The sequence below is a fragment of the Enhydra lutris genome, unplaced genomic scaffold (genome assembly GCF_002288905.1).
Source record: "Enhydra lutris kenyoni isolate GAN:26980312 unplaced genomic scaffold, ASM228890v2 scaffoldscaffold68, whole genome shotgun sequence".
Classification (NCBI taxonomy): domain Eukaryota; kingdom Metazoa; phylum Chordata; class Mammalia; order Carnivora; family Mustelidae; genus Enhydra; species Enhydra lutris.
Genome location: NW_019154152.1, coordinates 2,342,942 through 2,367,692, shown reverse-complemented (window position 1 = coordinate 2,367,692; position 24,751 = coordinate 2,342,942). Strand labels below are relative to the sequence as shown.

The following is a 24,751-nucleotide window of genomic DNA, read 5'->3' as shown; positions in this document are numbered from 1 at the left end:
GCCTCCAAGTGTCTGACTCTCCTTTTCCTTTGTGTTTCCTGTGGCTGCTTTGTCGGACTCACCTTCCTCCTCCCAGGAATGCCGTGTCTCAGGGATAGGTAAGCCTGTCCTGCACACTTCCTCTGACCCACCTATTAACCCTCGCTGCTCCAGGCCAGAGGAGCCCACACCCAGCCCACCACCTCCTCTGAAAAGGCAGGTAGGGCTCCTTCCAGTGGACCCTGTCTTGGTGAAGTCAGAGGGACTTTGGTCCAGAGGGGTGGGGTCAGTGTCTCTCTGTGTGCCCCAGGTAGGGCTGACGGTAGCTTCTCTGGGAAGGCAGACAGAACTTGAGGTACAGTCCATATAGGTAAGAATAACCAGGTCTACAGCTTCTGGAAATACGTGCCAGCCCTGAATGTCGTCTGCCCAGCTGCTGTGTTCCTGATGCTTTATCTGCTTGGAGGGGGGGAGCAGACCACATCTATGGGGTATTTGGGGTATTTGGGGGGATGCTCCAGGACTCTTAGCTTTGTTTACAGGCCAATTGAATAGGAGATTTCTAAGTAGATGGACAAGTGACAGGGATGGTGAGATAACCTTGGTGGGGGAGGCCAGTTGGCTTCACACCACTGAAAGGGTAAGGCCGGGGTGTGGAGAAGACCTCCCCTGGTGCTGGTCAGATAAGCAGATGAGGACCCACCCCCCGGGGCCAGGGAGGCCGCTGGCAACCGTGGCCAGAGGCTCTGTCCAGCCTGCATCTCTGGGTTTGGGGTTTAAACAGAATCCCTGTTCTTTTCTTTTTTTTTTTTTTAAAGATTTTATTTATTTGACAGACAGATCACAAGTAGGCAGAGAGGCAGGCAGAGAGAGAGGGGGAAGCAGGCTCCCTGCAGAGCAGAGAGCCCGACGCGGGGCTCGATCCCAGGAACTTGGGATCACGACCTGAGCCGAAGGCAGAGGCCTTAACCCACTGAGCCACCCAGGCGCCCCAGAATCCCTGTTCTTGAGTGCAGTGTTCAGAAATGTCTTGCCTGCAGCAGGAGGTTGGTGTTGCTCCCATGGTGGAGGCTGGGCGGGGTCAATGAGGATACATGGCAGTGATGTTAGGCCTGTGTGCACAGAGGAATCACCTAGAGGGCTTTTTGAAGAGTATTGCCAGCTGCTACCCACCCCCAGGCCAGTTAAACCAGACTGTCCGGGGGTTGGGCCCAAGCTCAGGTGGCTTTTTCTAAGCACCCTAAGTGACTTTGTGGGCAGCGAGAACTGAGATTGGGCTCGTGGTGGTTTTGATCTGGTGGGTCTGGGTTGAGGCGAGACGGGGTGTCGCTAACGAGGATGGCAGGTGAAGGAAAGTCAGTACCTGAGGTTAGCGGGGAATCCGACTCCCAGTGGCCTCTTCTATGCCTTGGTCCCCGGTCCTTGTGGGGAGGGCTCATGGCGGGGGTGTATGAATGGGCCACAGTCGGGAAGGAAGCTTGACTTTCCTTCTCTCCCAGTTCCCCTCCGTGGTTGTGACGGGGCATGTGCTCCGAGAACTAAACCAAGTGTCTGCTGGCGGCGGGTGCCCAAACAGGCCCTGGAGGGCCAGAGCCAAGTCGGACCTGCAGCTAGGTGGGCCCGAAGCTCCCGCTGGCCTGCCTCCCAGCTGCCAGGGAGCGCTGGCTCTTTCTGGGGTGCTGCGGCGGCTGCAGCAAGTGGAGGACAAGATTCTTCAGGTGAAAGCCCTGCCCATGGCCCTTCCTCTGCCTCTGTCTGGGGCGCCTTCCTTCCCTCCTCTGTCCCCTCGGCACTGGGTGGGCTCCTTCTCGTGCTGTTCACGCCCCGTCTCCTGTCTCATCCCGCCGCTCTCCACTCTCCGGGAGGCAGCCACCATCGTCTCTGTCACTGTCTCTTTCTCTTTCCCCTCTCTCACCTTGCCTGCAGAAGAGGGCTCAGAACTTGGCCAACAGGGAATTTCACAAAAAGAACATTAAGGAGAAGGCGGCTCACCTTGCTTCCATGTTTGGACACGCGGATTTCCCGCAGGTAAACATGGGACTTTCAGAGCCCCCCAGGAAGCTTGATGCTGCACATCCGGCAAAGTGGCCATGAGTCCATCTCTGGAGCTTCATTTACTCCCCCTTCCTCCTCTCGCAGGAGGAAGAGATTGGGCTCATGGTGGTTTTGACCTGGTGGGTCTGGTTGAGGCTCGAGATGGGGTGTCACTAACAAGGATGGCAGGTGGAGGAAAATCAGTACCTAAGGTACTGATTTTCAGGTCACTAAGGAATTCAGGCTAGCGTCTAAAAAAGACACGGATGAGCTGATGCAAAAACACTAGATCAGTCATGACAAAGGGAAGACCAAGGTAGCAACGTAGACTCAGGTCAAAGGAAAATGTGACGAGCAGAAACATATGCTGTTAGATCCTAGACAGGCCTGAGTAGGCGCTGAGCTTCCTAGGAGGAAATACAAAGAAGGAAAGCTGGTCAGTTGCAGGCATCCCATCCCAGTGGCTTAAATTGAGGCACAATGGAGAAATCTCCCCATGGTCCTGACCGGCGAAATTCCGAATGATGAGCCAACTCTAGGCTCTAACCTGTGCTCTGCTTTTCCAAAAGGCAGCATCAGGCAAGCAGAATGGCTTTGCCTCAGGGAGGTAAGCACAGCCCTCTCCATGCCAGGTACTGACCTAGAACCTTGCTGAAAAGAAGAGGGAGTGTGTGGCAAGGAGAGGGAAGAGTTGCTAATGCAATGCCGCCAGGCATGTGTGTGTCAGGGGCCCCCTTGCTTGCAGAGAGCTGCTTTCCTTTGGTCTCCTCCAGACCTATGTCCTCTGCCACCAGGCAGAGTCACTGTCGTGGGAAGGAAGTTTTGCATCTAGTTTGTTTCTGGGTCCCAGGGGCTGTAGAGATGCTTGCTGTGGCCATCTGCCCCATAGTGGCCCCAGGGTTCTCCTCTCCTAAGTTGGCAGCGGCTCCTTCACACCAGGCTGCAGAGTGAGAGCACTGGGAGTTCGCTGTGGCATCCTGTCACAGACAGACACACACACAGGATGGGTCTGCTCCCGCTACTTTGCTGTGATGAGGAAGCCAGGTTGGTTATAGCAGAATGCAGTGTATCCGGGAGTCAGACGGTCCTGCTGGGCTCCCAAGACAGAGGCTTCTCTTCCGTCCTGAGACCCAGCCCTGGATTTCCTTTTCCCTCCCTGAATGTGTAGGCATGGGGCTACACGGTGGAGGCTACATTGCTGCGCGCTGCCCGGGGACAATCACCATTTGCTCTGTTTCTGTTCTGTGCAGAATAAACTACTTTCTAAAGGCCTGTCTCTCACTCACCCTCCGGCTTCTTCCTCCTGCCTTCCGTCTCCCGATCCAGCTGCTGCTTCCTCTCTGTCGACTGTTGACTCTGTTTCTCCTGCCAGAAAGGTAGCCGTCCTGAACAATTAGCTTCCCCGACTCCCTGCATGTTCTGAGATACTCTCCTGCTCTGCTTGACCTGCGCAGACAAGCATCGGGAACTTGCTTGGCTTGGCCGCAATGAAAATGCGTAAGATCCTTTCCAGCGGTCCCAGATTTGGTGGTTTCTGTGTTGGAGCAAGCAACAAATCGGGAGAGGCAGCACACGAAAACGTGTTTCGCTGTGCTGCTCATCCAGCAAGCATTAACCGGGGCCCCGTCCTAGGCCACCGCATGCCAGATGCTGGCACGAGGAGGACGGGCAGAGCTGTCTTTCTCCAGTTTTGAAGACAAACAGTGCTTTAGGCAAGAAATAGGCGATTGCCAGTCTGTGGCTGTTTCTGACCCAACAAAACGCAATCTCACATAACGAACCTGCCGCTTTTCAGTACTGTCCCTTAGTTCTGGGGGATATAAAAGGCAAGTTTATAGGAACCCAGAGGGGAGAAGCCTGGAAGGGATTCACAGAGGAGGCAATATGGGAACCAAGTGTCAAAGGTTCCATGGAAAGAGAGAGGCAAAGGTTCTAGAAAGGTCTAGCCTGTGCAAAGGAAGGTATTCAGGGTTTGTGTGAACAGAAAGAAGATTCTGGTGCAACTTGCTTTGGGAATAAAAGTATGGAAGTGTGGAGATTGAGGGTGGAAGTCAGCCCACTCTTCATGTTAAGGAGTTTCATTCTGCCCTCTTAGAGCCATTGATGCCATGGCTCCATGTTCTAGAAGGAGGACTCAAGTAGAAGGGCAGAGGTTGGCTCAGAGGAGGGGAGGAGGTGGGAAGCTAACTTCAAGTAAGTAGGTCATGAACTGCAACCCTAGAATAATTTTTAAACTGGGGTTCTGGAGCACTTTTCATGGTTTCCATTGTCCTCCTCTTACCAAGTAAGCTGAGAACTCTAGCGAGCTGGGGCAGCAGAGGGATGGTTTCCAGGAAGCTTGGCCCTGGGCTGGATGAGCCTGAAAATGGATGTGAAGCCCGCTTCTTCAGCTGTCGCTCGGGAAGTGGGTCTTGGTCTCTTCCTTGCAAACTGTGCTCCTCCAAACACACCTGGTCTGTCTCGCTCCCCCAGGCTCACTTTGGTGCAGAAGGCTAGCTGTCCCCATCAGAGTCACGGCTTGTTTGCTTCCATGCTGTTAGGCTGAAGCACAAACCAGCCATCTGCTATTGCCTGAGTGGAAAATTAGGAGCTGCCTCTTGATTTGTAGCTGAGACCCCCACTGCTGTGGGGAGAAGGGTACAGGTAGGGTCTCTAAGAAAGGAGCAGGGGATATTATCAGCCCCACCCCCTCCAGTATCCCCAGTGAGGCTATGGAGCATCCCCGGCAGGGCAGCAGGAGGTGGCCTAGGGCGGCACAAACACCTCTGACCTGCAGCTCCTCCAAAGACCGCCTTGGCCAGGATGCCTGGCGTCTTCCTCCAGGTCAGCGCTGCTCAGCTGTTTGGCCTCAGGGCTCCTGACCTGTCTGGGATTTTCTGTGTTTTCTCATCAGCAAGAGGCAATTCCTGGCTCATGTGATAGCAAGCTGTCTGGGTGGGGACTGACATTTTTGTCGTCATCCTCACCAAAATTCCAGAGCAGCCCTTTTGCCCAGCTTGGGAGAGGAGCCTCCCCTGGCCATTGGGGGCGGGGGTGCTTCCTGTTATGGCGCCCTTCATGAGACAGGAAGGGACGAGGGTGCCTGGGCACAGAAAGGCAGCAGCTGGTGCTCCTGGCTGGGTAGCTGGGCCCACGCCGTGCTTCTTTCCAGCCCCCCACCTCTGGCTGGCCCTGGTCGGTGTCTCCTCTAGCCTCTGCCTTTCTTTCATGCTCAGGGTGGCCTGGCTTAAGGGCAGAGCTGGGGCCAGAAAAGCCTCCACATGTCCCAAGTTCCCTGACTTGGTTTCCTGTAGTCATTGGAGCTCTAGTTGCAGGCAAGAGGCAATCCCCCAGGCATACGCGGGGCCACCCGCATGTCTGATGGAGACACTTCTCATTGGGAGGCATTGCTCCATCGTCGTCATGCTTCAGTGAGGCCCTCGGATGCTCCTCCACGGGGCTCCTCAAGCAGCTTTTAACCAACGTCACTCATGAAGCGAGCCAGCAAGTGAACATTCAGTCATTCAGCCAACATTTACTAAACCACAGACAACTCGGTGTCAGGCCCTTTGGGCTCTCGGGATGAGCATCAGTGATCTGGAGTTACCTTCCTTCCCTGATGCGGCTTGTATCCCAGTGGGTGGAAATCAACAATCAGTGACAATGTAATATATAGGTAAAGACTAGATAGTACTTCCTCTGGAAAAATTATAGCAGGTAGCAGGGAGCTGGTGTGCTGGGGAAAGGTAAGCTGTTGTGTGGTGGGGAGGGTGGGGGGTTCTTCCTGGGAAGGAGAACTGATCAGGAGTAGAGCCACAGCTGAGAACACAAAGGTGCAAGGAGGAGACTAGATCCCAGGCCTCCTGTCCCTGGCGCAGTGTTTTTTGTACCAGTGGCCGAGCACGAGTGGGAGACCTCGTCAGATGCCCCAGCTCAGAGGCCATAGACACAAAGAGCTCCGCGCCCAGGTGCGCTGAGAGCTGCAAATGGGGTGGGCTTTGGGCTAACCAGTCCCAGGCCCTCTGCTCCAGGTATTGCCATGGGCTCTGCAGTCTCCCCATCCCCCACCACCAGTTTCCCTCCCTCTCCTGGACCCCATCCCACCCTGAGTCAACACTGGGTTTCGTGCATGTGGAACCTGGCAAGTGAGCCTCCTCCAAAGAGAGAACTGGCTGCCCCTTAAAGTCAGTGACGACGTGGTGATAAACTTCATTCAGTCCAAAGGAGCTCTGGGAGCCTCCCTGCTGGAGAGAGCCTGAGGCCACAGTGCTTCCTCCAAGCCCCTGCTCTCATTACCCAGACGCCAAGCCTCCATTCAGGGAAGCCCGAGGAAGGAAAATTCACTTGGAAACTGATACTTAGTCCTTGGCAACCCTGAGGCAGGCAGCGTGTCTCTGTTCCTGCCCTAGAGCCCTACACTCCAATTCTGAGGGTGCAGAGATACTCCCCTGCCTGTGGGAACAGACCCAGCCAACCTCAAATGGGGTCACGTGTTACCGGGATGCAGACTTGGGTCACCAGTTCCAAGAGATGTGGCCAGGCTATGCCTTCAGACAGCCCTCTCAACTGGACGTTTGCTTTAAGATTCAGTAATGCTGCTGGCAGCTTGGCCTGAATGGTCACAGGGCGTATTGAAGTCCTCTCATTTAGGATCTAGATCGTGACCAGAGTCTTGTCTTTTGAAGACCCGACCAGGGATCATGTCCACTTGTATGTCTCCAGCACTCATTCGACTCATCCATCCCATCAAACCAGCCCTCCTGTAGTGTTATCGACCCCCCAGCAACCATCCGTTAACTCCTTTTTTCAAGCAAGGAGGCCACTGCCGATTTAGCACCGGCATGGCTGCTAGCCATTTGCTCGGGCTGGGGAGCTCTTGCAGGAACAAGATGGTGGTCAAGTGTTTGTGCCAAGGAGCAAGAGGGGGCTGTGCTTTCAGTCCTCCTGGGTCAGAAGAGCAATGTGCATTACAAAAGGAGCTTTCTCTACCTGGGGGTGGGGGGTGTTTGTTTTAAAACTGGATTTGCAGGGTTTCCTGGAGAGATTTGCACAGTAGAGGAAATTAGGGGAGTCTTGGCTGGGTACTATGCCTTCCTTTCATTTGATACAAGGATAGATCTCAAGGCTACCCCCAACCTCCTCATCCTTCTCTTTGTTCCTGGGATAGTACCGCCTTTGGAGGTGTCCTGTGTGCATCCCCTCTCAGGGGGATTTTAATTCGCAGAGTGCTGGTGTGTGTCAGGGAAGCAGGGTGCTCTAGGGAGAAGAACATGGGCTTAGAGTCAGAGCGCCGGGCACTCACCACATGACCTTGGAGGAGTCGGTGGACTTCTCAGCACCCCAGTCCCCCAGTTGTAGACTGGAGGTGATGGCAGCTAACCCTGGTAGTGCCAGGAATGATGCAGTGAGCTGGCAAAGGTAGAATGCCTGTAGTGTCCAGTAAATGTGCTCTTTCCCCAGTGGAGGAGACTTCCCAAAGAAATCTCACTTACCTGAAATGCGTGTTGATTCCTCTCTTTCTAAAGGCAAAGAAGTCACCTTCAGGTTCCCATTTCCATCCCAACCACTTAACAACAGTGCGGCCTCAGGTGAGTTAGAGCCTCTCTGAACCTCAGCTGCCTCATCTGCGAAGGGGGATTATGAGACCCACCTCGCAAGGCTCTGAGGGCCACACATGTATGATCACAGCACAGTGCCTGGTGCCAGGGGACATAGGTGCAGACATGGGTGCCCAGTGGAGGTCACAGCCCCAAAGGCCTGCCCGAGTCTCAACTCTGAGCATGTCATTTCCGGACCCCCTCGAAGGAGGTGGTCTCTATTCTTGGCCTCTCTTGCTCTTGCCCTGAGCATATCCCTGGGCACCCAGGCCCCCAGCCTGTCCTATGATATTTCTCCCCTAGGGACTCATCAGAGGGGAATGTCAGCCCCAGTGGGCCCAGGAGACCTCTTCTGGCCCTTCTCCCCTTCCTGTGAGCCCTCGCCTTTGAGGCCCTAGAACCTCTGCCCTTACCCTGCCTGAGCTGTGTGGGCTTCATGATGTTCACAGCAGGCCAGGTGGCCTTGGGTGGCCCAGCTCCGTGGGGAAGCACGGCCTGGACACCTAGTATCCATAGCTGAGTTCCAGGCCCGAGGCGGGTAGTTAGCATTGTTCGGACACAAAGCGGCCCAGGAACCTGCTTCCTCCTTCATTCAGAACAAAGGCCTTGTGCCAGGAGTGTAGAGATGAGTAAGACACAGTCATGACATCAGGGAGTTCAGACCAGCAGGGAGGTGGGCCAACTCAGAGCTGGTAAGAAAGGCTCCAATATGCAGCCAGGGACTGATGGTCACATTCTAAGCTCAGTGCCAGGATTGCCTCCAACATGCCTCCTTGTGGGGCGCAGCTGTCTTCAGCCTTTGGGAATGATGCTGAGGACATCAGCATATGCCATACATATGCCACGTGTTTGAATCTGGGTTGACCCATTGAAGAGAAGTCCGTGTGCTCATTTTGGGTAGGCCACATCATTCTTCCTCACGCAGAGGAGGGCACCCAAGTGACCTAGAGTTTCCCAGAGTGAAGGCCATCTAAGAAAAGAAAAAAGAAGTTCTAGAACATAAAAATGTAAAAACCATGCAAGTGGCGGTATTTTGGACTCATTAACTCTCCACAAAGTGCTTCTTGGGGGCCTCACACCGTTTGAGGTATGGCCTGAATTCTGTGGTGACCCTTTTTTGCAGGGATGGCAGTGGTCTCCCCATTTTACAGCTGAGGAAGCTGAGGCTCACAGAAGGGAAATGGTATATGTGAGGTTAATCTAATGTAATGTGAGATAATGGCCCACCAGAAATGTCCAGCCATTCCAGCTTGTTCTAATTAATGAAAAAATAATTAGAATTCAAAAGGGGGTGGAGGATAGTAAATACTCCAGTTCTTTAAAATTACAAGAATATTGAAAGCTATATTAAGGTTTGCAAAAACAGCCCCATGGCCCTCCGGAATAATCAATTCTTTAAAAACTAGTTACCGGGATGTGATCATTTCTGGCCACATCTTTTTGTTGGAACAAATTCCCAAATTATAAATTCTCCTCTTGACCAGCCTGCCTTTTAGTGCACGAATCTCCTTGCTGAGAATGCCTGGATCTCACTCTGAGGTCAATACCAGGACTGCCTTTTCTGGAAACTTGTCTGGAAGTTTCTCCACAAATTGATCTCTGTCTCAGGATCCTAAGAGCTTAATCGGCTCAAGCAGTGCTACTCAGGGTGTGGTTCATGGGCAAGTACTGGTCTGTGACCCAGTGAGCACAGCGAGTGAGAGTGAGCATTAGACCTTGTAGAGCAATCTGACATTGGCTCACATCCAAGTGTGTGATCCTGTTTCCAGTAATTCACATTTACTATATCCGGAAATACTAGGTCACAACAGACTCTAGATTTTTTTTTTTTTTTAACCAAAACCTGGTCATTTGCCACTTATTGTTTGAGGAGCAATGAACTAGCATTCGTCTAGCTGGTCATGTCCTCACTCTACTGGAGCCAATAAGTCATCCTGTTGACAAGAAACAGAAGAGAACCTCTAGCCCTCAACGCAGTGTCTGCCTCCACACTGGTCTCTGGGGTGGGCTTCCGGGGGGCTTCCCCTCACCTCTTGAGATGAGTTCCCATCACCGGGTCTCGCTGTGGCCTCTCCAGAAAGTCTGGTCCACCACTTGGTATTGGCCAGTGGTGACTCTGGGTTGGTTTCCATCAGGTTGGGAAGGGCATGTGGGAGATCCAGTGCTGCTCTCCTTAAGGGTGCTTTCGTTATTCTTAGGAAAGCTATGGCAATGGCCTGGGGCTGTGATTGCAACTGGGAGAAGGGAGCCTTTTTGGCCCATACTGGAAGACCAGGTCTTGTCTTTATCCTAGATCACCTGGCTGGGTGACCTGGAGAGTATCCAGTCTTGGCAGAGCAACTGATCTAGTCCATGAGCGCATAGATGGGTCTGGTGACATCTGCCAGCTACCTTCCAGCCCTCGACATGCTTCTGTAATTGCTCCTTAAGCCAGGGTTGCACAAAAGCTAAGCAGCACAGAGTGCTTATTAGCTAAGTGGTTAATAAGGTCCCATTAGGGATTTGTATTTAAAGCCTCAGAAAGTACTGCCTCAACCCCTTCTAACTCAGGGGAGGCGATAATTGCGCGTGGGTATCACGGCATCACCGTGGAGTGTTTCTGGGAGAGCGCCTCGGAGTCAGTTCACACACCGGGCCTCGGGAGACAGCCACACAAGGGCAGTGTGGGCAGGGAGGTAAATCTGACCTCCTCTGTCTTCCCCCCTCTTTGATTTGATATAAACCCAAGAAGTATTTAGTATTCTTCAACCCCTTTCTGAGGGGCCTGGTCCGAGAGGGGGGGTCCCAGTGGGGTTCCCGGTGGGGGTCCCGGTGAGGGATGGAATGTCAGGCAAACAATGGCTTGTTGGACAACAAGCAGGGCACCTGAACCTTTCTTAGAAACAGGAGCCAGGTTTCTTGGCATTCGTGACAGCCTGTGGATGGCAGAGAGTGTGCTTGGAAGCAGAAGGCTGATCTCCTCCAGGTTGGGGCAGCTCGGGAGGTGAAGTAGGTCTGGGGTAACTGGCCTGGCTGCTGTGCTCCCAGGAAAGGACAGGCTTCGTAAAGTCTGAGAGGCTCCCGTCTGAGCCATGGGCTCAGACCCCCTACCTAGCAGGCCCATGGCCTGCTACAATCCCCAGGAGCCCCACATGTGGTCCAAGGGCTCCAAAGGGCCATGAGTGTGAGGGCTTCCTTAATGAGAAAGGGAGTAGGAGCCTCCTGGATCTTGTCATTCTCCCCAGCTTGCCTGGCGTCCTTCCCTCTCCTTCCCCCTTGCAGTGGCTGTGCTCTTGCTGGATGGAATCCAGTAAGCTGGTCTCAGCTTCTGAGGCAGGGCTCTGCTACCAGGAGCTGGGGGACCGCAGCCATTCGCTTTGCCATCCCCCGAACTTCCTGCTTTATCGCTGAGGCTTTCGTAGCAGACTAGATGTGGCCTCCCAGGGGCAGCCATGGGTTTAGATGGAGGCCATTCCTCCAGCTGCTCCCGTCACTGTTGTTTGCCGTTGCAATGGCTGTTCACCTGAGCCACAGTTCTCTCCGGCCACGCCTCCCAGAAGCCAGATTCCAAGGCTGGGGAGGGTCGGGACCTGCCTTCTTCCCAGATCCTGGGTCAGAAACGGTGCTTCCAGAACCGTTTCTGTGCTGTGTGCCTCCCTGAAGAGGAGACTGCAGTGTTCCTGGGGTGGCATTCATAGCTGGTGGGAAAGGGGGAGCAAGATAGGATTCGCTGGGGGTATTTGGGTGACCAGCCCATGTCCTCTTGGGCTGTCAGATCCACCTCTGCCCCAGCCCAGGACACGTGGATGGGGAACCAGAAGCTCACAGTTGCGGGGTGGCCGTCATGCCCTCCAGAGCACAGGCACTGGCGACCTGCCAGCAGTGGTGCCCAGGGCCCCCATGGAGCTGACATGCCAGCAGCAGCCTGGGGCCTCCGGCACGGCCGCCTGGAGCACGTGGTGGAGTTCCATCCCGTAGCCTCCTTGCTCCCATTCCAGTCACTGCTTCTGTAGGCCGGGGGGCACCCAGGTTAGATGCCACCATGGCTCCCCAGGGCTATGGAGGCTGCAAGGCAGGCTGGGAGCTGCTACACTCGGGAAACGGAGAGGGAGGAGTCCAGCTCCTCCTGGCCGAGCCCCGCCAAGCGCCAGGCACTTGAATCCCCCTTCTCTCCCTCAGTTCATACCACACGTCCATGAGGCTGGCACGATTTCCCCTGTCCTACTAAATAAGGAAATTGAGCTCAGCAGCTGAGAGTTTTGTGTCCAGTCTCAGAACTGGTTCATGATGGAGCTGGGGTCCTAACCCTTGCTCCCAGTCTGGGGTGCGGGGAGCGGTTCTGCTCATGATGCCTGTGAAGCAGCAGCTCCCAGCCCTCCAAAGACGGGGATGGCTATGGGAGGGTGGCTGTTGGTCAGCTGTCTATCTGTGAGGTCCTGGTTCCTCAGGGTGTGAGGGCACCCAGGCTGGGGCTCAGGGGACCTGAGAAGAGTTCTGAATCTTGCACATATTTGCTAAGTGGCCTGGGAGAGCTCCCTTCCTCTCTCTGGGATTCATTTACCCCATTTGTGAACCAAGAAACTCAACGAATCCTGCAGGCCTTGCATGCCCACGGAGCTAGTTCTCCAAATCACCTGGCTCACCCCAGGCCCCAGCGTTCCATCTCTGTCCTTCTCTCCGTCTCCAGAGTGCCTGCTGCCCATTCCAGGCTAGTTTTGCATCTCCTGGGACGTTGGGCGCTGTCTGCATGTGGGTGTGGAGCCCTGTCCCACATCCAGCCTGTTTGCGCTTTCCTTCTCAGTGCTAACTGGCCTCTACTTTTGTCTCTGTCTCCTCTACCTCTGCTCTCGGGTAGCTGACGGTAGGGAAAGTGTCCAGCGGAATAGGGGCTGCAGCCGAAGTCCTGGTCAATCTGTACATGAATGATCACAGACCTAAGACCCAGGCCACCTCTCCAGACCTGGTAAGGACGCACACCCCTCAGCCTTCACCTGCAGACACCGGCTCTGGTCTCCCAGGGAGGACAGCCTGGCCCACCTGAGGCCCCCGGCTTGTGGACAGGAGGTGTGACAATGGGGTAGACCGGTGCCAAGGTTAGAGGGAGGGCTGCATTTTCTGAACGATTAACCTCACTCGGCTCCCCTCAAGGTCGTTTCACAAGGCAGAGCCTGTCCCCTCATGTCTAGAGAGCTCAGTGAAAAGGCCAGGCAGGCCACCCCTTACCCTCAGTATTTGGCGTCCAGCTCAAGTAGCCCTTTGGCACAAGACTGAGAATCCAGTAACAGAGAGATACTCTGCCCTCTGAATTCTCCCTTTTCCCCAACAAGGCTGCCTGCTGCATCACCAGCCCTTTGACTGGACAGTTCTTTTGCTTTCCTTTTGATACATCCACCCAATCCCCCAGGCACATGGCTGCCTTGCCCTCATCCCCTCTCCTGCATTTAGGAATTTGCCTGGCCGCCCCAGGGGCTGGAAGACACAGCCTCTTGCTTTCCTGCAGTTCTCTTTAGCACTTTGACTGCCGCAGGCTTTCCCGGCCTGGCGTAAGTCACTGCAGGGGGACAAGAGTGTGGAAAGCATCCTTTTGGGGACCTCACTCTAGACCCAGGCAGCCCTTCATCCCTGGGGCAGATTGCTGGGGTCAGCGTCGCTGGGCAGGCCTGTTTGTGAACGATGCCCCCTCTGTCACATAGAGCGACGCCACTCCCACCTGAACCAGAGCAGCCAGCCTCGGAAGGAACCCCTCCAGGGCCTCCTTCGTCCTCAGCTGGCCTGTCTGGGTGCAGAATTAACAGCAGCCCACGTGGGGCTGGGGTTGTTGGGGTCTGTGCCGGGAGCGGATCCTCCGCCCCTCGGCCTCGCCACAGTGCCTGCAGTGAGATGAGCGGCAAACAGGAGCCCAGGGGGTCCCCACGATTGAGCTCAGAACTTTCCAGGAGTCTCGGTGTCAGCCCTGACGCATGGCGCTCCTCTCCCGCCACCCTCTGCCCCCAGGAATCCATGCGGAAGGTGTTCCCCCTGAACCTGGGCGGCAGCGACACCTGTTACTTCTGTAAGAAGCGTGTGTACGTGATGGAGCGGCTGAGCGCCGAGGGCCACTTCTTCCACCGGGAGTGCTTCCGCTGTAGCGTCTGCGCCAGCACCCTGCGTCTGGCCGCCTACGCCTTCGACGGTGACGAAGGTAACTCCCGGGGGCCGGGGGCCGCGCCGGGCTCTGCTCTGGCCTCCTGTCCGCTCGAGCCTCTGGGGCACCCCCGTTCTTCCCAAGGACTGTGGTGTCCCCGGGAGCGCTGTTCTGGGAGCTGGGAGATCCTGCTATAGCAAGAGCCCCCCCCCCGCCCCTGAGTGGGCCCGGGGGGCCATGAGTGCCTGCTGTGTACCAACCTCGGCCAGCACCTACTGTGTGCCGAGTGCTTGACATACGAGTCCTCACCAGTACCCCCACCTTCTGTGGCCCCGTGTCAGCAAGAGGATCACACCTGGCTTGTAACAAGGGTTCAGTAAATGATGACTTATTAATGTTTTTATTTACAAAGTATGTCTTACAAAAGCGATCATAATAGCAACCTCTCCTCTGAGAAGCAGCCTACCAGGATGAACCGTCAGCCAGCCACGTAACCTTGGGCCTATTACCTAACTTCTTGGTCCCTCCGTTAGGTCATCAGTAAAATGAGGATAATAATAGCTCTTAGCTCGTGAGGTTGTTGCGAGGTTGTTCAAGGGAGTCAATTTGTGGAAAGTGTTCAGAGGAGTGTCTGCTATATTGTGAGTGCCGGATAACTTTTTCCTGCTGTACCATTGTTACCGAGATTACTGTTGTAACGGTGAACAAAGAAGTCTTTTCTGGAAGGTGCCCAATGGTCCTGGGCTGTGGCCAGGGACCCAGGGCAGCCCTCACCTGGGTCTTTTCCTCTCCTTCACTGCTGCCATCTGCTCCGAGACTTTCCCACCTTCAGGGGCCCCCGGAAGGACTGTGAACTAGAAACAGTGCTGATACTCGGAGCTGTCCATTCTGCAGCCTGGCCGCTGGCCTTGGGAAGGAACTTAGCCTCGGTTTGGCTTAGGGATTATCTGAGGGCTTCGGCCCCGTCCCCGGCATCTCCCACCACTCCCCCATCGCTACAGCCTGCTCGGAGGCAGCAAAGGGTCCTACTACCTCATCTCAGTGTGGCTTCTTTAAGGCACATGGCAGAAGCCAAGTTTGAGGCCTCCCGGGCTTACTCCCAGTATTGGTATTCCCTGACCTAGACAGGGACAGACATTGGCATGTGTCTGCCGTGGCTCTAATTTACAGGAGAAAACCCATGCATGCCAGTATGTGTATGTTTCATTTTACAGGCAAGTTTTTCTGCAAGCCTCATTTCATTCACTGTAAGACCAACAGTCAGCAGAGGAAGAGACGAGCAGAGTTGAAGCAACAAAGAGAGGTATGTTTTGTCCTGAAAGCGCTGGTGAAACAGGGAAGGCCCCTGGATAGGAGACCATTTTCAAAGGTCCTTGCGAGCGAGGCCAGAGTTTCTGGGCCTGGAAGGGCTGAGACCAGCAGATGAAGCCGAGAGTCTTTACTGTGTGTGCGGGGTGGAGGGTCTCTGCCTTAGCCTGTTCTGCCAGCCTCTGGGTTTATCCCATTCTGGAGGCTGGCTTGCCGGTAAGCAGTGGTGCTGGCTTCTGAGAAGAGCTTTCCCATGTCCCAGGGACGGGACTATATACCCAGCCATGGGAAAACTACAGGGTCCCCCATGCCTGGGTCCCACATGTCCGCAGTGTTGTAGGCAGGGATGCCCCTCCCTCCCCGTGGAGCCTGCCTTTCCCTAAGTCTACCCACCCCGGGTCCCCCGCCTTGAATGTCAGCAAAGTGACAGGCTGCTGGGTGTGTGGCCAGTTGGTGACAGAGTCCCCTCTGGCAGCTCTTAGCAAATACCTTCTCCACTGCTTGATGAACCACTGCTCCCCCCAGCAGAGACCCACACCGTACAGCTCTTTTTGGATTACACGAGGCATAGAGGCTTAATGTAGAAAAACGGATGGACAGAGTATGTAAAGAAGGAAAGTTAAATGGTCACTACTCTGTTCTGAGAAACCCGTAACTAACATTTTGTGAAATTGCCCTATGTGATTGTTTTTTCACCTAGTTGGAATCCTATCACTACATTTTCATATCCTTCTTTTTATGTAGCAACAGTATACCAAGAGCCATTCCCCATAACATTACAAATTCTTTCGAAGCATCATTTTTGATGCCTGTAAAAGATGGTTAATAATTTATTCAACAAGCCCCATGTTGCTGAATGTTTATGTTGTGTCCTATTTTTACCTTATAACTGTTTCCATGGCAAGTATCTTTGTACAGCCGTCTTTGTCCCTGTTTCAAATTACTTACTGAGGACAGATCATTAGAAAGCGTTTCTGAGTCAAAGGATGTGTGAGCCTTGTGTTTTTTGTTTTGTTTTGTTTTGTTTTTAAAGGATGTGTGTTTTGAAGGCCTGTGAACCCTGTGGTCACGTTGGCCCCAGGAAAGCAATGCCCGTATTCAGCCCCCCTTCAGCAGTGTACGGGGGCTCTTACGGGGGTGGGGGGGGCTGGTTGCAAATGCAGGGTCTGCCATGGTCCATTTGTGTGGGCTCTCTTCGTCTGCTCCATCGTTGGGGTGCTACATGAGAATCATGGCCTGATGCCCCCCCTCCTCTCCCTCTCTTAGGAGGAGGGACCGTGGAAGGAGCAAGAGGCCCCTCGGCGAGACACCCCCGTGGAAAGTTCTTGCGCAGCGGCTGCCATTGGCACGCCCGAAGGCAGCCCTCCAGGTATCACCAATTCCTCCTTTAGGAAGGCGCTAAGCTGGCCCCTCGTGCTGCCGTGGGGCCTGCTTCACGTTCCCCGGAGCCTGATTAACTGGATTTGGGGACTCCTGTGTGCAGCCGGCCTGCATTTCAGGGACAATGCTTACAACTACTGCTACACGTATGAGCTCCTGAGCCTCGGGCTGCCCCTCCTCTGGGTGTTCTCTGAGGTCCTGGGCTCCATGTACGGCGAGTCCGAGGAGTCCCTGGAGACCATCCGCAGCTGGGTGCTCAGATGCTTCCCGGTGAAGCTCCCATGAAATGCCGAGCACCCCAAAGGGCCCTCACATTTCTGGTTCAGGCGGCAGTCTGAGTGTAGGTGGCCGGGACTCTGGCTGGCAGCCTGACGTTCTCTAGACCATTCGCTCCAAGCCAAAGAGCTTCACCCCGGCCCCCCGCGCCTGATTGCATCCAGGTAGACATCCCCTCCTGGTGCTGGGGCCGGACAACATGAAGGATGTTTTTTTATAGCTTTGTACTTCTTTTATACCAAAGCGAGCCATAGTTCTAGGTTTACATTTCAATTTTTAACTTTTAATCAGCCAAGAGAAAGCATTTTTTTTTTCCCCGATGAGTGTCCGTTTTTCTCAACACGGTTTGAAGTTTATAACTGGTATCATGAATCCCCTCCACGGCGTAGTCCGTGGCCACGGTTGCTGCCTGCGACACTCATGGTTTGGGCTTTTATAGAAACAGAAGTGAGCGTGCCACCTTCTGATCAGTGCCTTTTGATGTATGTACCCTGGTACCACTTGTCCACGGGGACAGTGTTTTGGCAACACGAAAGCATCATCAGTTTCGAAGAAAAGAGTAGATGAGAGTAGAATTAAACCTTACGGAAGCACACGGCAGTATGTCGTTGGTGGTGATCTGTCCTCCCGGATGGAGGGGGAACTGTTTTGCACCCTGGTTTTGATGTCAGATTAGTAGCTTAAAGGTTTTTATCCTTATCACCAGACCACAGCCAGATGACCACGGGGTTTCGAGCAGATTGCTACAAACATACATGGTCCCTCCCTGTCAATGAGCACGGCCCAGAAGGCCCCAGGGTCCCCGACCTTGCAGAGCTCTGGTGAGCTGGTGCCTTGCAGGAGAGGAGCTATGCCCCCGCCCGGTCCTTAGCCCAGGCTGCTGTCTGAGCCACGGCCACTCAGGGTCCGTAACAGTCAGGCTGAGGGAAGACTCTGCCCTCTCGCATCCTGTGCTTTGGGACTGAAGCCGTCTGTTAGCCCCTCAGGGTATAGGATTTCTGCGAAGCGTGACCTCCCCAATGAGCCCTGCTCACAGACATTCTGGTGGCTTAGCCACTCAGCTGCCACGTGGATCTGGCCAAAGCAGCCAGTTTGTATTCACACTGTCCTAGCAAAGGAAGGTGTCTGACCTCCTGTGTCTTGACTGGCTGGGGAGGCTGGGAGCAGAAGCTGTTTGTTGACTGATATAAAGAAATATGCCCTACTGAGGGCAAAAACAGGCCTTGGGTCCACCCTACCTGTGTCCTTCACTCGGGGCTTCCAGGGGGAGGCCTCTCCACACCCTGCCCTGCCCCTACACGTGCCGCTGCTGGGTCTGCTAGAGCAAGGCTCAGGATGTCTAGAGTGTCCAGGCCGGAGATGGCTCTGTGCACTTGTGACACGAGAGAGCTCCTCTAGATTAAGGAGGGATGGAGCCTGGCATGCGTTAGGAGCCGAGGCGCTTGAGAACTGGGAGGTGACAAGTTTTATAGGGCAGGAAGAAAGGGAGAGGCATTTCTACCAAGCCTTCCTTGACATTCTTGGAGCAAACAGGGGCACGGCTGTGTCCCAGCCTGTGGGAACTGGCACCTCTGTCCTCATTGGAACCGTTCTCAGTCCAATGACTTGTGTTGGATTTTTCCAAATTTTTGCTAGAATTTTCATATTCGGCATGGTGGGAGGAGCCCTGGAGTCATGCTGTGTTTGAGTCTAAAAGGAAATTCTTGAGGGCATGATGTGAACACGTGCACAGCCGTGTCCCGGCTTCTGTCTTCAGCCCAGGGTGGGCAGGGATGCTCTGTGGAGTTCTGCTCCGTGAACCAGAGTTAGACTCTCGGAGAATGTCATTTACAGCCATAAAGAGACTGGTTTGAATTACTCTGGTGAGACGGGGCGTGCCTGTCAGAAGCCTGAGATGTTTGTATGTTCTGAGGCTGTGAACCTTCCTGGTGGGCAGAACTGAAACGCCTGGTGATCCCAGGAGGCAGACGTCTCTCGGTCTCCGTAGCACATTCAAGAATGAGCATGGGACACTGGAGCCAAACTGGGACAAAGAGATCCTGGAGGGCAGGGGGTCCTGAGGATGCATGCCACTCAGAGGGGAGAGTGGGGAGCGCTGGCCTCGGCCAACTGCACGCCCCCACTCTGGCCGATGGGTAGGCGGTCACTACCAGAAAGGTCCATCGGTCCTAAGCAAGCGATGATCTGTTTGGGGAAGTTTCCCTTTTATCGATGGTTGCCTCATCTTCAACTCCTGTGCCTTTTGTGTTACCAGTCTTTTTCCCTTTTTCCCCCACCCTGAACTAAATTCTCCTTTCTGTCTCTCTCTCTTGCCAACCTTACACTGTGGCCACCAGTTCGTTTCAGCCTTCCAGTGCTACACCCACTTCTTGGCTGACACACTTCTGCTCGGAGGTGACTGGTTTTCTTGCCAATTTTCAGAAAGTGGTACTAACGCCTAACATGCTTTCTGTGCTCTGTCCTCTGTGCCGCAGTCCTGGCCGTGCTAACTGCAAGCATCTTGCATACTAACGGACTCATGCCATGGCCTGGGGGGTTGGCGACGTGGGGTGGCATTCTGCTGGAAAGCCATATTTGACTCTACTTACCCCTGAGCCAGCCGCCCGGTCCACACCGGCAGCATGCCTACCTCCCTGCGGCCCCCCATGCGGCCTGCGTGCATGCCTTTCCCCTTGCGAAACCGCTTACCTTCCCGGGACTGGTCCCCCAGCTGTGAGACAGCATGCCAGAGAGGGCTCTGTCCCCTGGGAAAAGAACTTCAGTCTAGTAACCGCTGAAAAATACATGCAGACAAGCATTCTTACCTCGATTCTCGTATGCAGATTCTTGATCAAAACCATGGGTGACTCTTTGGGGAAGGGCTCAAAAAAAAAAAAAAAAAAAAAAAATGCTCCCAGCCTTCATTGCAGGCTTGAGCCACCCAGGCTTTGTGTTTTTGAACATACCACCACCACACCCCCGGCAAATCCTTTCCCAGCGCAGCCTCTGCTTTAGACACAAGGGCTTTGCTGTGGCTCTTCTGACTGTTCTTGTCTCATCAAGCCCCAAGGATGCAGAAGCTTCCACTGGAGCAATTGTTGTCCCATGCCAGAGATGGCTGTGGACATGACTCCACTCAGCCCTGGCCTGGAGCAGCCCGCGTCCGTGCCGCCATGGCTCTGCTCAAAACACACGTGCCCGCTAACTCATTACCCAGAGCAGCAGGACGTTCCAAGTGCTCTTAGAGGGGGACGCCGTGCCAAGGCTGGGGGAGCTGTTGCACGTAGGGCCTCAGGCTCTCAGGTGGAAGGGGGCGTCTGTCCTGCATGCGGCCGGAGCACGCCGACCTCTCGGCCTGTCTGCACGGGCCCGCATGCTGCATTGCTCGCTGCACTGGTGCAGAGTCTAGCCAGTACGAAGTCATCGCTCTTGTCTTGTCTTCTCTTGCAGAGTCTCCCTCCCTTTGTAGAATGTCAACCAGAGAGGGCCCTCCTTCCCTCTCAGCCTTCTCTTTAGCTAGCCTCCCCCCTCACCCGCCCATCTCCTTGCAACGCATGTCTGTGACCTTGGGTAGCCATTTACAGTGCCACATGGGACCCTGTGTTTTGCACACAGCCAACGATGTTTAGCTTTATTTATGGTATTTGATGCTGTAAATGAAAATAAATATGGTTCTTTATAAAGCGCATTGTTTCCTCTCTTCTTTGCCATGGAAGCTGCTCCATCCTCAAACACGGGGGCTGGTTTAGGGGGACAGTCTTCCCTAAACTGCTGGTGGGGCCTGCACTCATGGTGACGTGGGACGCTCTGGGGCTGCGCTGGGCAACTCTGAAAGAAAATATTACCCAGGGGTAATATTTGGAAAAAGGTCACCAATGCTCCTGGGCCAGGCTTTTGGGTCTCTTTCTTGAAAACTCATGGTACTTTTTCTGTGTAGATTCTGGGCATAGCTGGGTGAGGGTCAGTGTCACCTGAGCTGTGAAAAAACAGACTGTCTTAACAGCGCCTGTGCTCATTTCCCCCCACCCAAACCGCACACCTGTCGGAGAGCTTTCCTGAGGAACCGTTCACTAACCTAGGTTCCTAAGTGACCGAGGTTGCTACAGGTCTTACGCTGGTCCAGCTGAGTGAGAGGTGAAAGGCAAAAGGACCAGACATTGGTTTCAGAATGTCGATGAACACGGCAGGTGTGCTTATCCAGAGGGAGAGCCATTTGTGATTCTAAGAAGCCTCCCGTGAGCCCAAAGGCTCAAGTTACTCGGTGTCTTAGGCAGCAGAGCCATTCTGAGGATAGAACCCATGGCAGGCTCTGACCCAGTTCCAGGCTGGTCTCCCCATACAGGAAGGATTCAGCGTCTCACTTGGTTAGTGTGAACAGTGCCAAGGAAGTCTCGCCCTCAGCTTCCCTGGGTTGGGAAGCCTGACATTGCCAGGCTGGATGTAGCTGGGCTTCTGATGCTGCGATGCGCCTCCCCTGAGGGGCATCTCTGGGGCCTTGGGCCTCTGCGCTCCACTGCCAGCTCCTGGAAGTGTCCTCTGAGCTGCCTGGGGTCATGTCCCAGGTGAGATACTCTTTCTCTTCCATAAAAGGAAAGGTGTTAGGCACTGAAGTTAGGAGCTCGGTTGGACGAGTGATTCATTCCTTTATTTATTCATCTGTTCAAGTATTTGTTGAACACACACCATACCCTAGACATATTCCAGGTCCTAGGGCTGCAGCAGTGAACCACACAAAGTCCCTACCCTTCCCTGCATCTCAGAACGTATCTCAGTGTTGTGCACTGGATTTGATTGGTTTTATTTGTACATACACTCACTTGTTGACTTAACTAGTATTTACTGAGCGTCTCCAGTGCGCTAGGAATGTGGCAGGGGTGAAATAGACAAACGTGCTCACTGCCACGGAGCTTAGAGTTTTGTTTTGATGTTCTGATCTGAAGTTGGGTTCAAGCAACATTTTCCAAAGCGTGGCAAGGGAACACTAGCTCCCAGAGGCGCTCTGCGAATGAGGAGCTCCACAGGACCAAAGTTTGAGAAATGCTTTACAGGAAACATGCTGGTCCTCCCAAACCTGGCGATCCCCAGGACTTACTGGTGTGGTAAAAATCTCTGAGGGACCCTCCAGTAAAGAGGCTTAATTAACTTCTGCAGAGGTGGGCTTTCCCGTACCTATTTGAAGGGAGTTTTGTGTTTGGGGTGGGGTTTTTTGTTTTGCATGTCACATTCTACGTAGGCACTTGGTAGAATGTTCTTTAATTCAGAAACAATGGATTAAAGACTTTCAAAAGTAGAATAATAGAATTAAATATTAAATAGAATGACTGTGGATTAGATTATGGGGTGATAACTTTCTAAGCTTTAAAACCTCTGACAGAAAAAAGTATGTAGGATTCATGCGATGTAAACCTGACAGTATATGTTTTAAAAACTTAATGTATAACAGTACCAATGAAAATATTCAGTAGGCAGTCAGACTAGGGCAGGGGGATGGGGAATGTGAATTAGATGGGATCACAAAGAAGTTCGTTGCCATGGCCTGAAACAGTTCACACAAATGAGGTGTTCCCAGGCACCTGGGAGTGTCGGTGACCAGCTCATGTTTGTTGACTAAAGACCCAATGATAAATGGGCAAAGGCTATGAATAGACAGTTCTCATTCAGTCATATTAAACAAGTAAATGCTAAAAAGTGAATATTTATAACAATTACATCCGAAGGAATGTAAATTCAGTATCTCCTACCTACTGAATTAGTAAAGAAAAAACGAAGTAAATTGATTGTAAGGAAAAAAGTCTTGAGTAAAAAGAAAGGAAAGAAAATGGGGATAGTCTTTTCTGGAAAGCAATATGGCAGCAGTGATGAAGACCCATGAAAGGGCTCTGACCTTTCAGCGCAGTAATCCTACCCCAGGGAACTTAGCTTAAAGAAGTAATCCAGCCAGAGAAATCAATCTCTGTGCACCCTGAGTATTAAGTAGAGTAAGTGGGTCGTGCAGAGTGGGTGGGCTGTTTTCCTTTATTTCCGTGAACTCATTCCCTTTTTACAGCTTTTTCTTTAATGTCTGCAATAAGGAAAAAAAAGTGACTGTGCTCAGACTGCTCTGGGCCCAGCTGTCACTGATGGAGCACCCCCCCCCAGCCCACCACCCCCGTGCTGGGAATGGGGCCAAGCCCTAGTGTGCAGGACCTTGTTAGCTCTTCACCTCCTCACGGCCACCTTGAGGGGAACCTTGATGTTACAGGAGTTGTCTGATATGACCTAGAGCAGCACCTTCAAGCTGTAAAGGAACGGAGAGTCACCAGCCCCAGCCAGGAGTCAGATGCCGCTGTCAGGGGGAGCCTCGGCTTGTGGGAAGGCCCTGGACCTGGCCAGAGACCCAGCTTTGACTCCGGCACTGTGTGTGGACTCAGTGGCCTTGGGCAAGTCCCTTCTAGAAATGGGTGCTTCTGACTTAGGGCTTTGTGGCAGTAGAATGGGGGAACATTCCTGATAGAGCTCTCAGGGCAGCAGGAACTCTCTCGCTGAGCTCTGGATGGTACCTTCCTGGTTTTGCATAGCAGGAAAGACTTTCGTGGGCATTCTAGATCATTCTAGATCAGCGTGCCTGACAGGACATCTTTAGGTTGGCCACTACACAGAGGTCTCAACTCACACTGGGCGGCGCCATTGATTTTTCTCCCGTTTTCCGGTCTCCCGGCCTTCTTGAAGGTAACTGGTCACCTCCCTGCAGACACCTCAGCCTCAGCTGTGGGTCCCCCTTTCCTCCTGCCACCTGCCAGCAAGACTTTGGTTTGGTGTAGTGATTTCTGAGTCTCAGCGAAGACGGAGGGGGCTCTAGCTCTGTCTCTGGCGGCCTACTTGTTACCTCTGCGTAGATTGTACCAGGGGTCTCAGAAACCTAAATATCCACCTCCCGCTCCTAACCGTCCCCTGAAACAGACTCTGTCTACCCTTGGCCTTCACAGTTTCTGGAAACAGCACTTCCATTCTTCCCATTGCTCAGCCCAAAGCCTTGGAATCATTCTTGACTCTTTCTCTTGGCACAACACCCACTCCACCCACGAATTCCAACCAAGCACAGCTAGAACCTGTCCACTTGTCACCACCCCCATGCAAGTGCCCCCCCACAACCCCCAGCCACTGTCCTCTCTTCTGGATTTACTGCAGTGGCCTCGTATGCGCTCCCCCCCACCCCGCACCCCTCCAGGTGCTACCTTGCTCCACTCAACCCATTTGCAACACAACAGCTGGAGTAATCCTTTCAGAACTTAGCTCCGTCCTCTGCTCAGAACTTTCCACAGCTTCCCAGCTCACTCAGAGTAAAAGCCAATGCATACAGCAGGCTCAGATGGTTCTGGAGGGTCGGACCCCCCTTCTTCTGACCTGTTGTCTCTCCGCCCTCTCCCATCTGCTGTGTCCCAGCAGTGCTGACCTCCTCCAACACCAGGCATGCTCTGCCATAGAGCCTTTGCCCTGGCTGTTCCTTCTGCCAACAACACCCTCCTCTAGAGTCCAGAGAGACTGGCCCCACCCTTTATTCCGGTCTTTGTTCGCTCCTCTCCCTCCCAGTGAGGTCTGCCGTTAATACCGCAATCCGCAATCCGTCCTCCCAGCTGTCCTGACCCCTTCACCCACCGCCTATACGGGTCTTCAGAGTGTTTACTGCCTCTGGCCATATTATGTCTTACTGATGATGTGTATTGTTTATGTACCCGCCCCCCTTATTGGAACATAAACTCCTCGAAGACAGGGACCTTTGTTTCTTTTGAACATTCATATGATCCCATAGGTACAATAGTGCTTGACACCGAGTGGACTCCCAGTAAGCATTCACAGAATAAATAAGGGGCCTGACTTCTGGCCTAGACCCCAGACTATGGAGCCTGTCTTGGGAAGGTCTTGCTGACATCAGCTCATAGCTCAGAAAGGAGAACCTGGAGGAGAACTACCACACTGTGCGTCCTGCTGCCTCCATAGAGCCCTTTGATTGATTGGGAGAGGGGTGTCTCGATTTTACTGGAATTTTGCCTTCCAAGGGGCGCGACCTTCACATGCATCTCTCGCCATCCTGAGTGGCCTGTGGGAGCAGGCCTGAGGCTGGCCACGGAGAGCAGTT

General features: G+C 53.6%; 1 protein-coding gene across 1 annotated transcript in view; it reads left to right on the top strand.

The window, feature by feature from the left end:
* The window catches only part of LOC111159507 (F-actin-methionine sulfoxide oxidase MICAL2-like), a 185,313-nt gene that overhangs the window by 89,620 nt on the left and 70,942 nt on the right, over positions 1 to 24,751 (top strand). Inside the window, exons 17-19 of the mRNA XM_022522030.1 lie at positions 13,563 to 13,749; positions 14,907 to 14,995; positions 16,267 to 16,369. Of these exons, the coding sequence (XP_022377738.1) occupies positions 13,563 to 13,749; positions 14,907 to 14,995; positions 16,267 to 16,369 (379 nt within the window). The remainder of the gene's footprint in view (positions 1 to 13,562; positions 13,750 to 14,906; positions 14,996 to 16,266; positions 16,370 to 24,751) is intronic.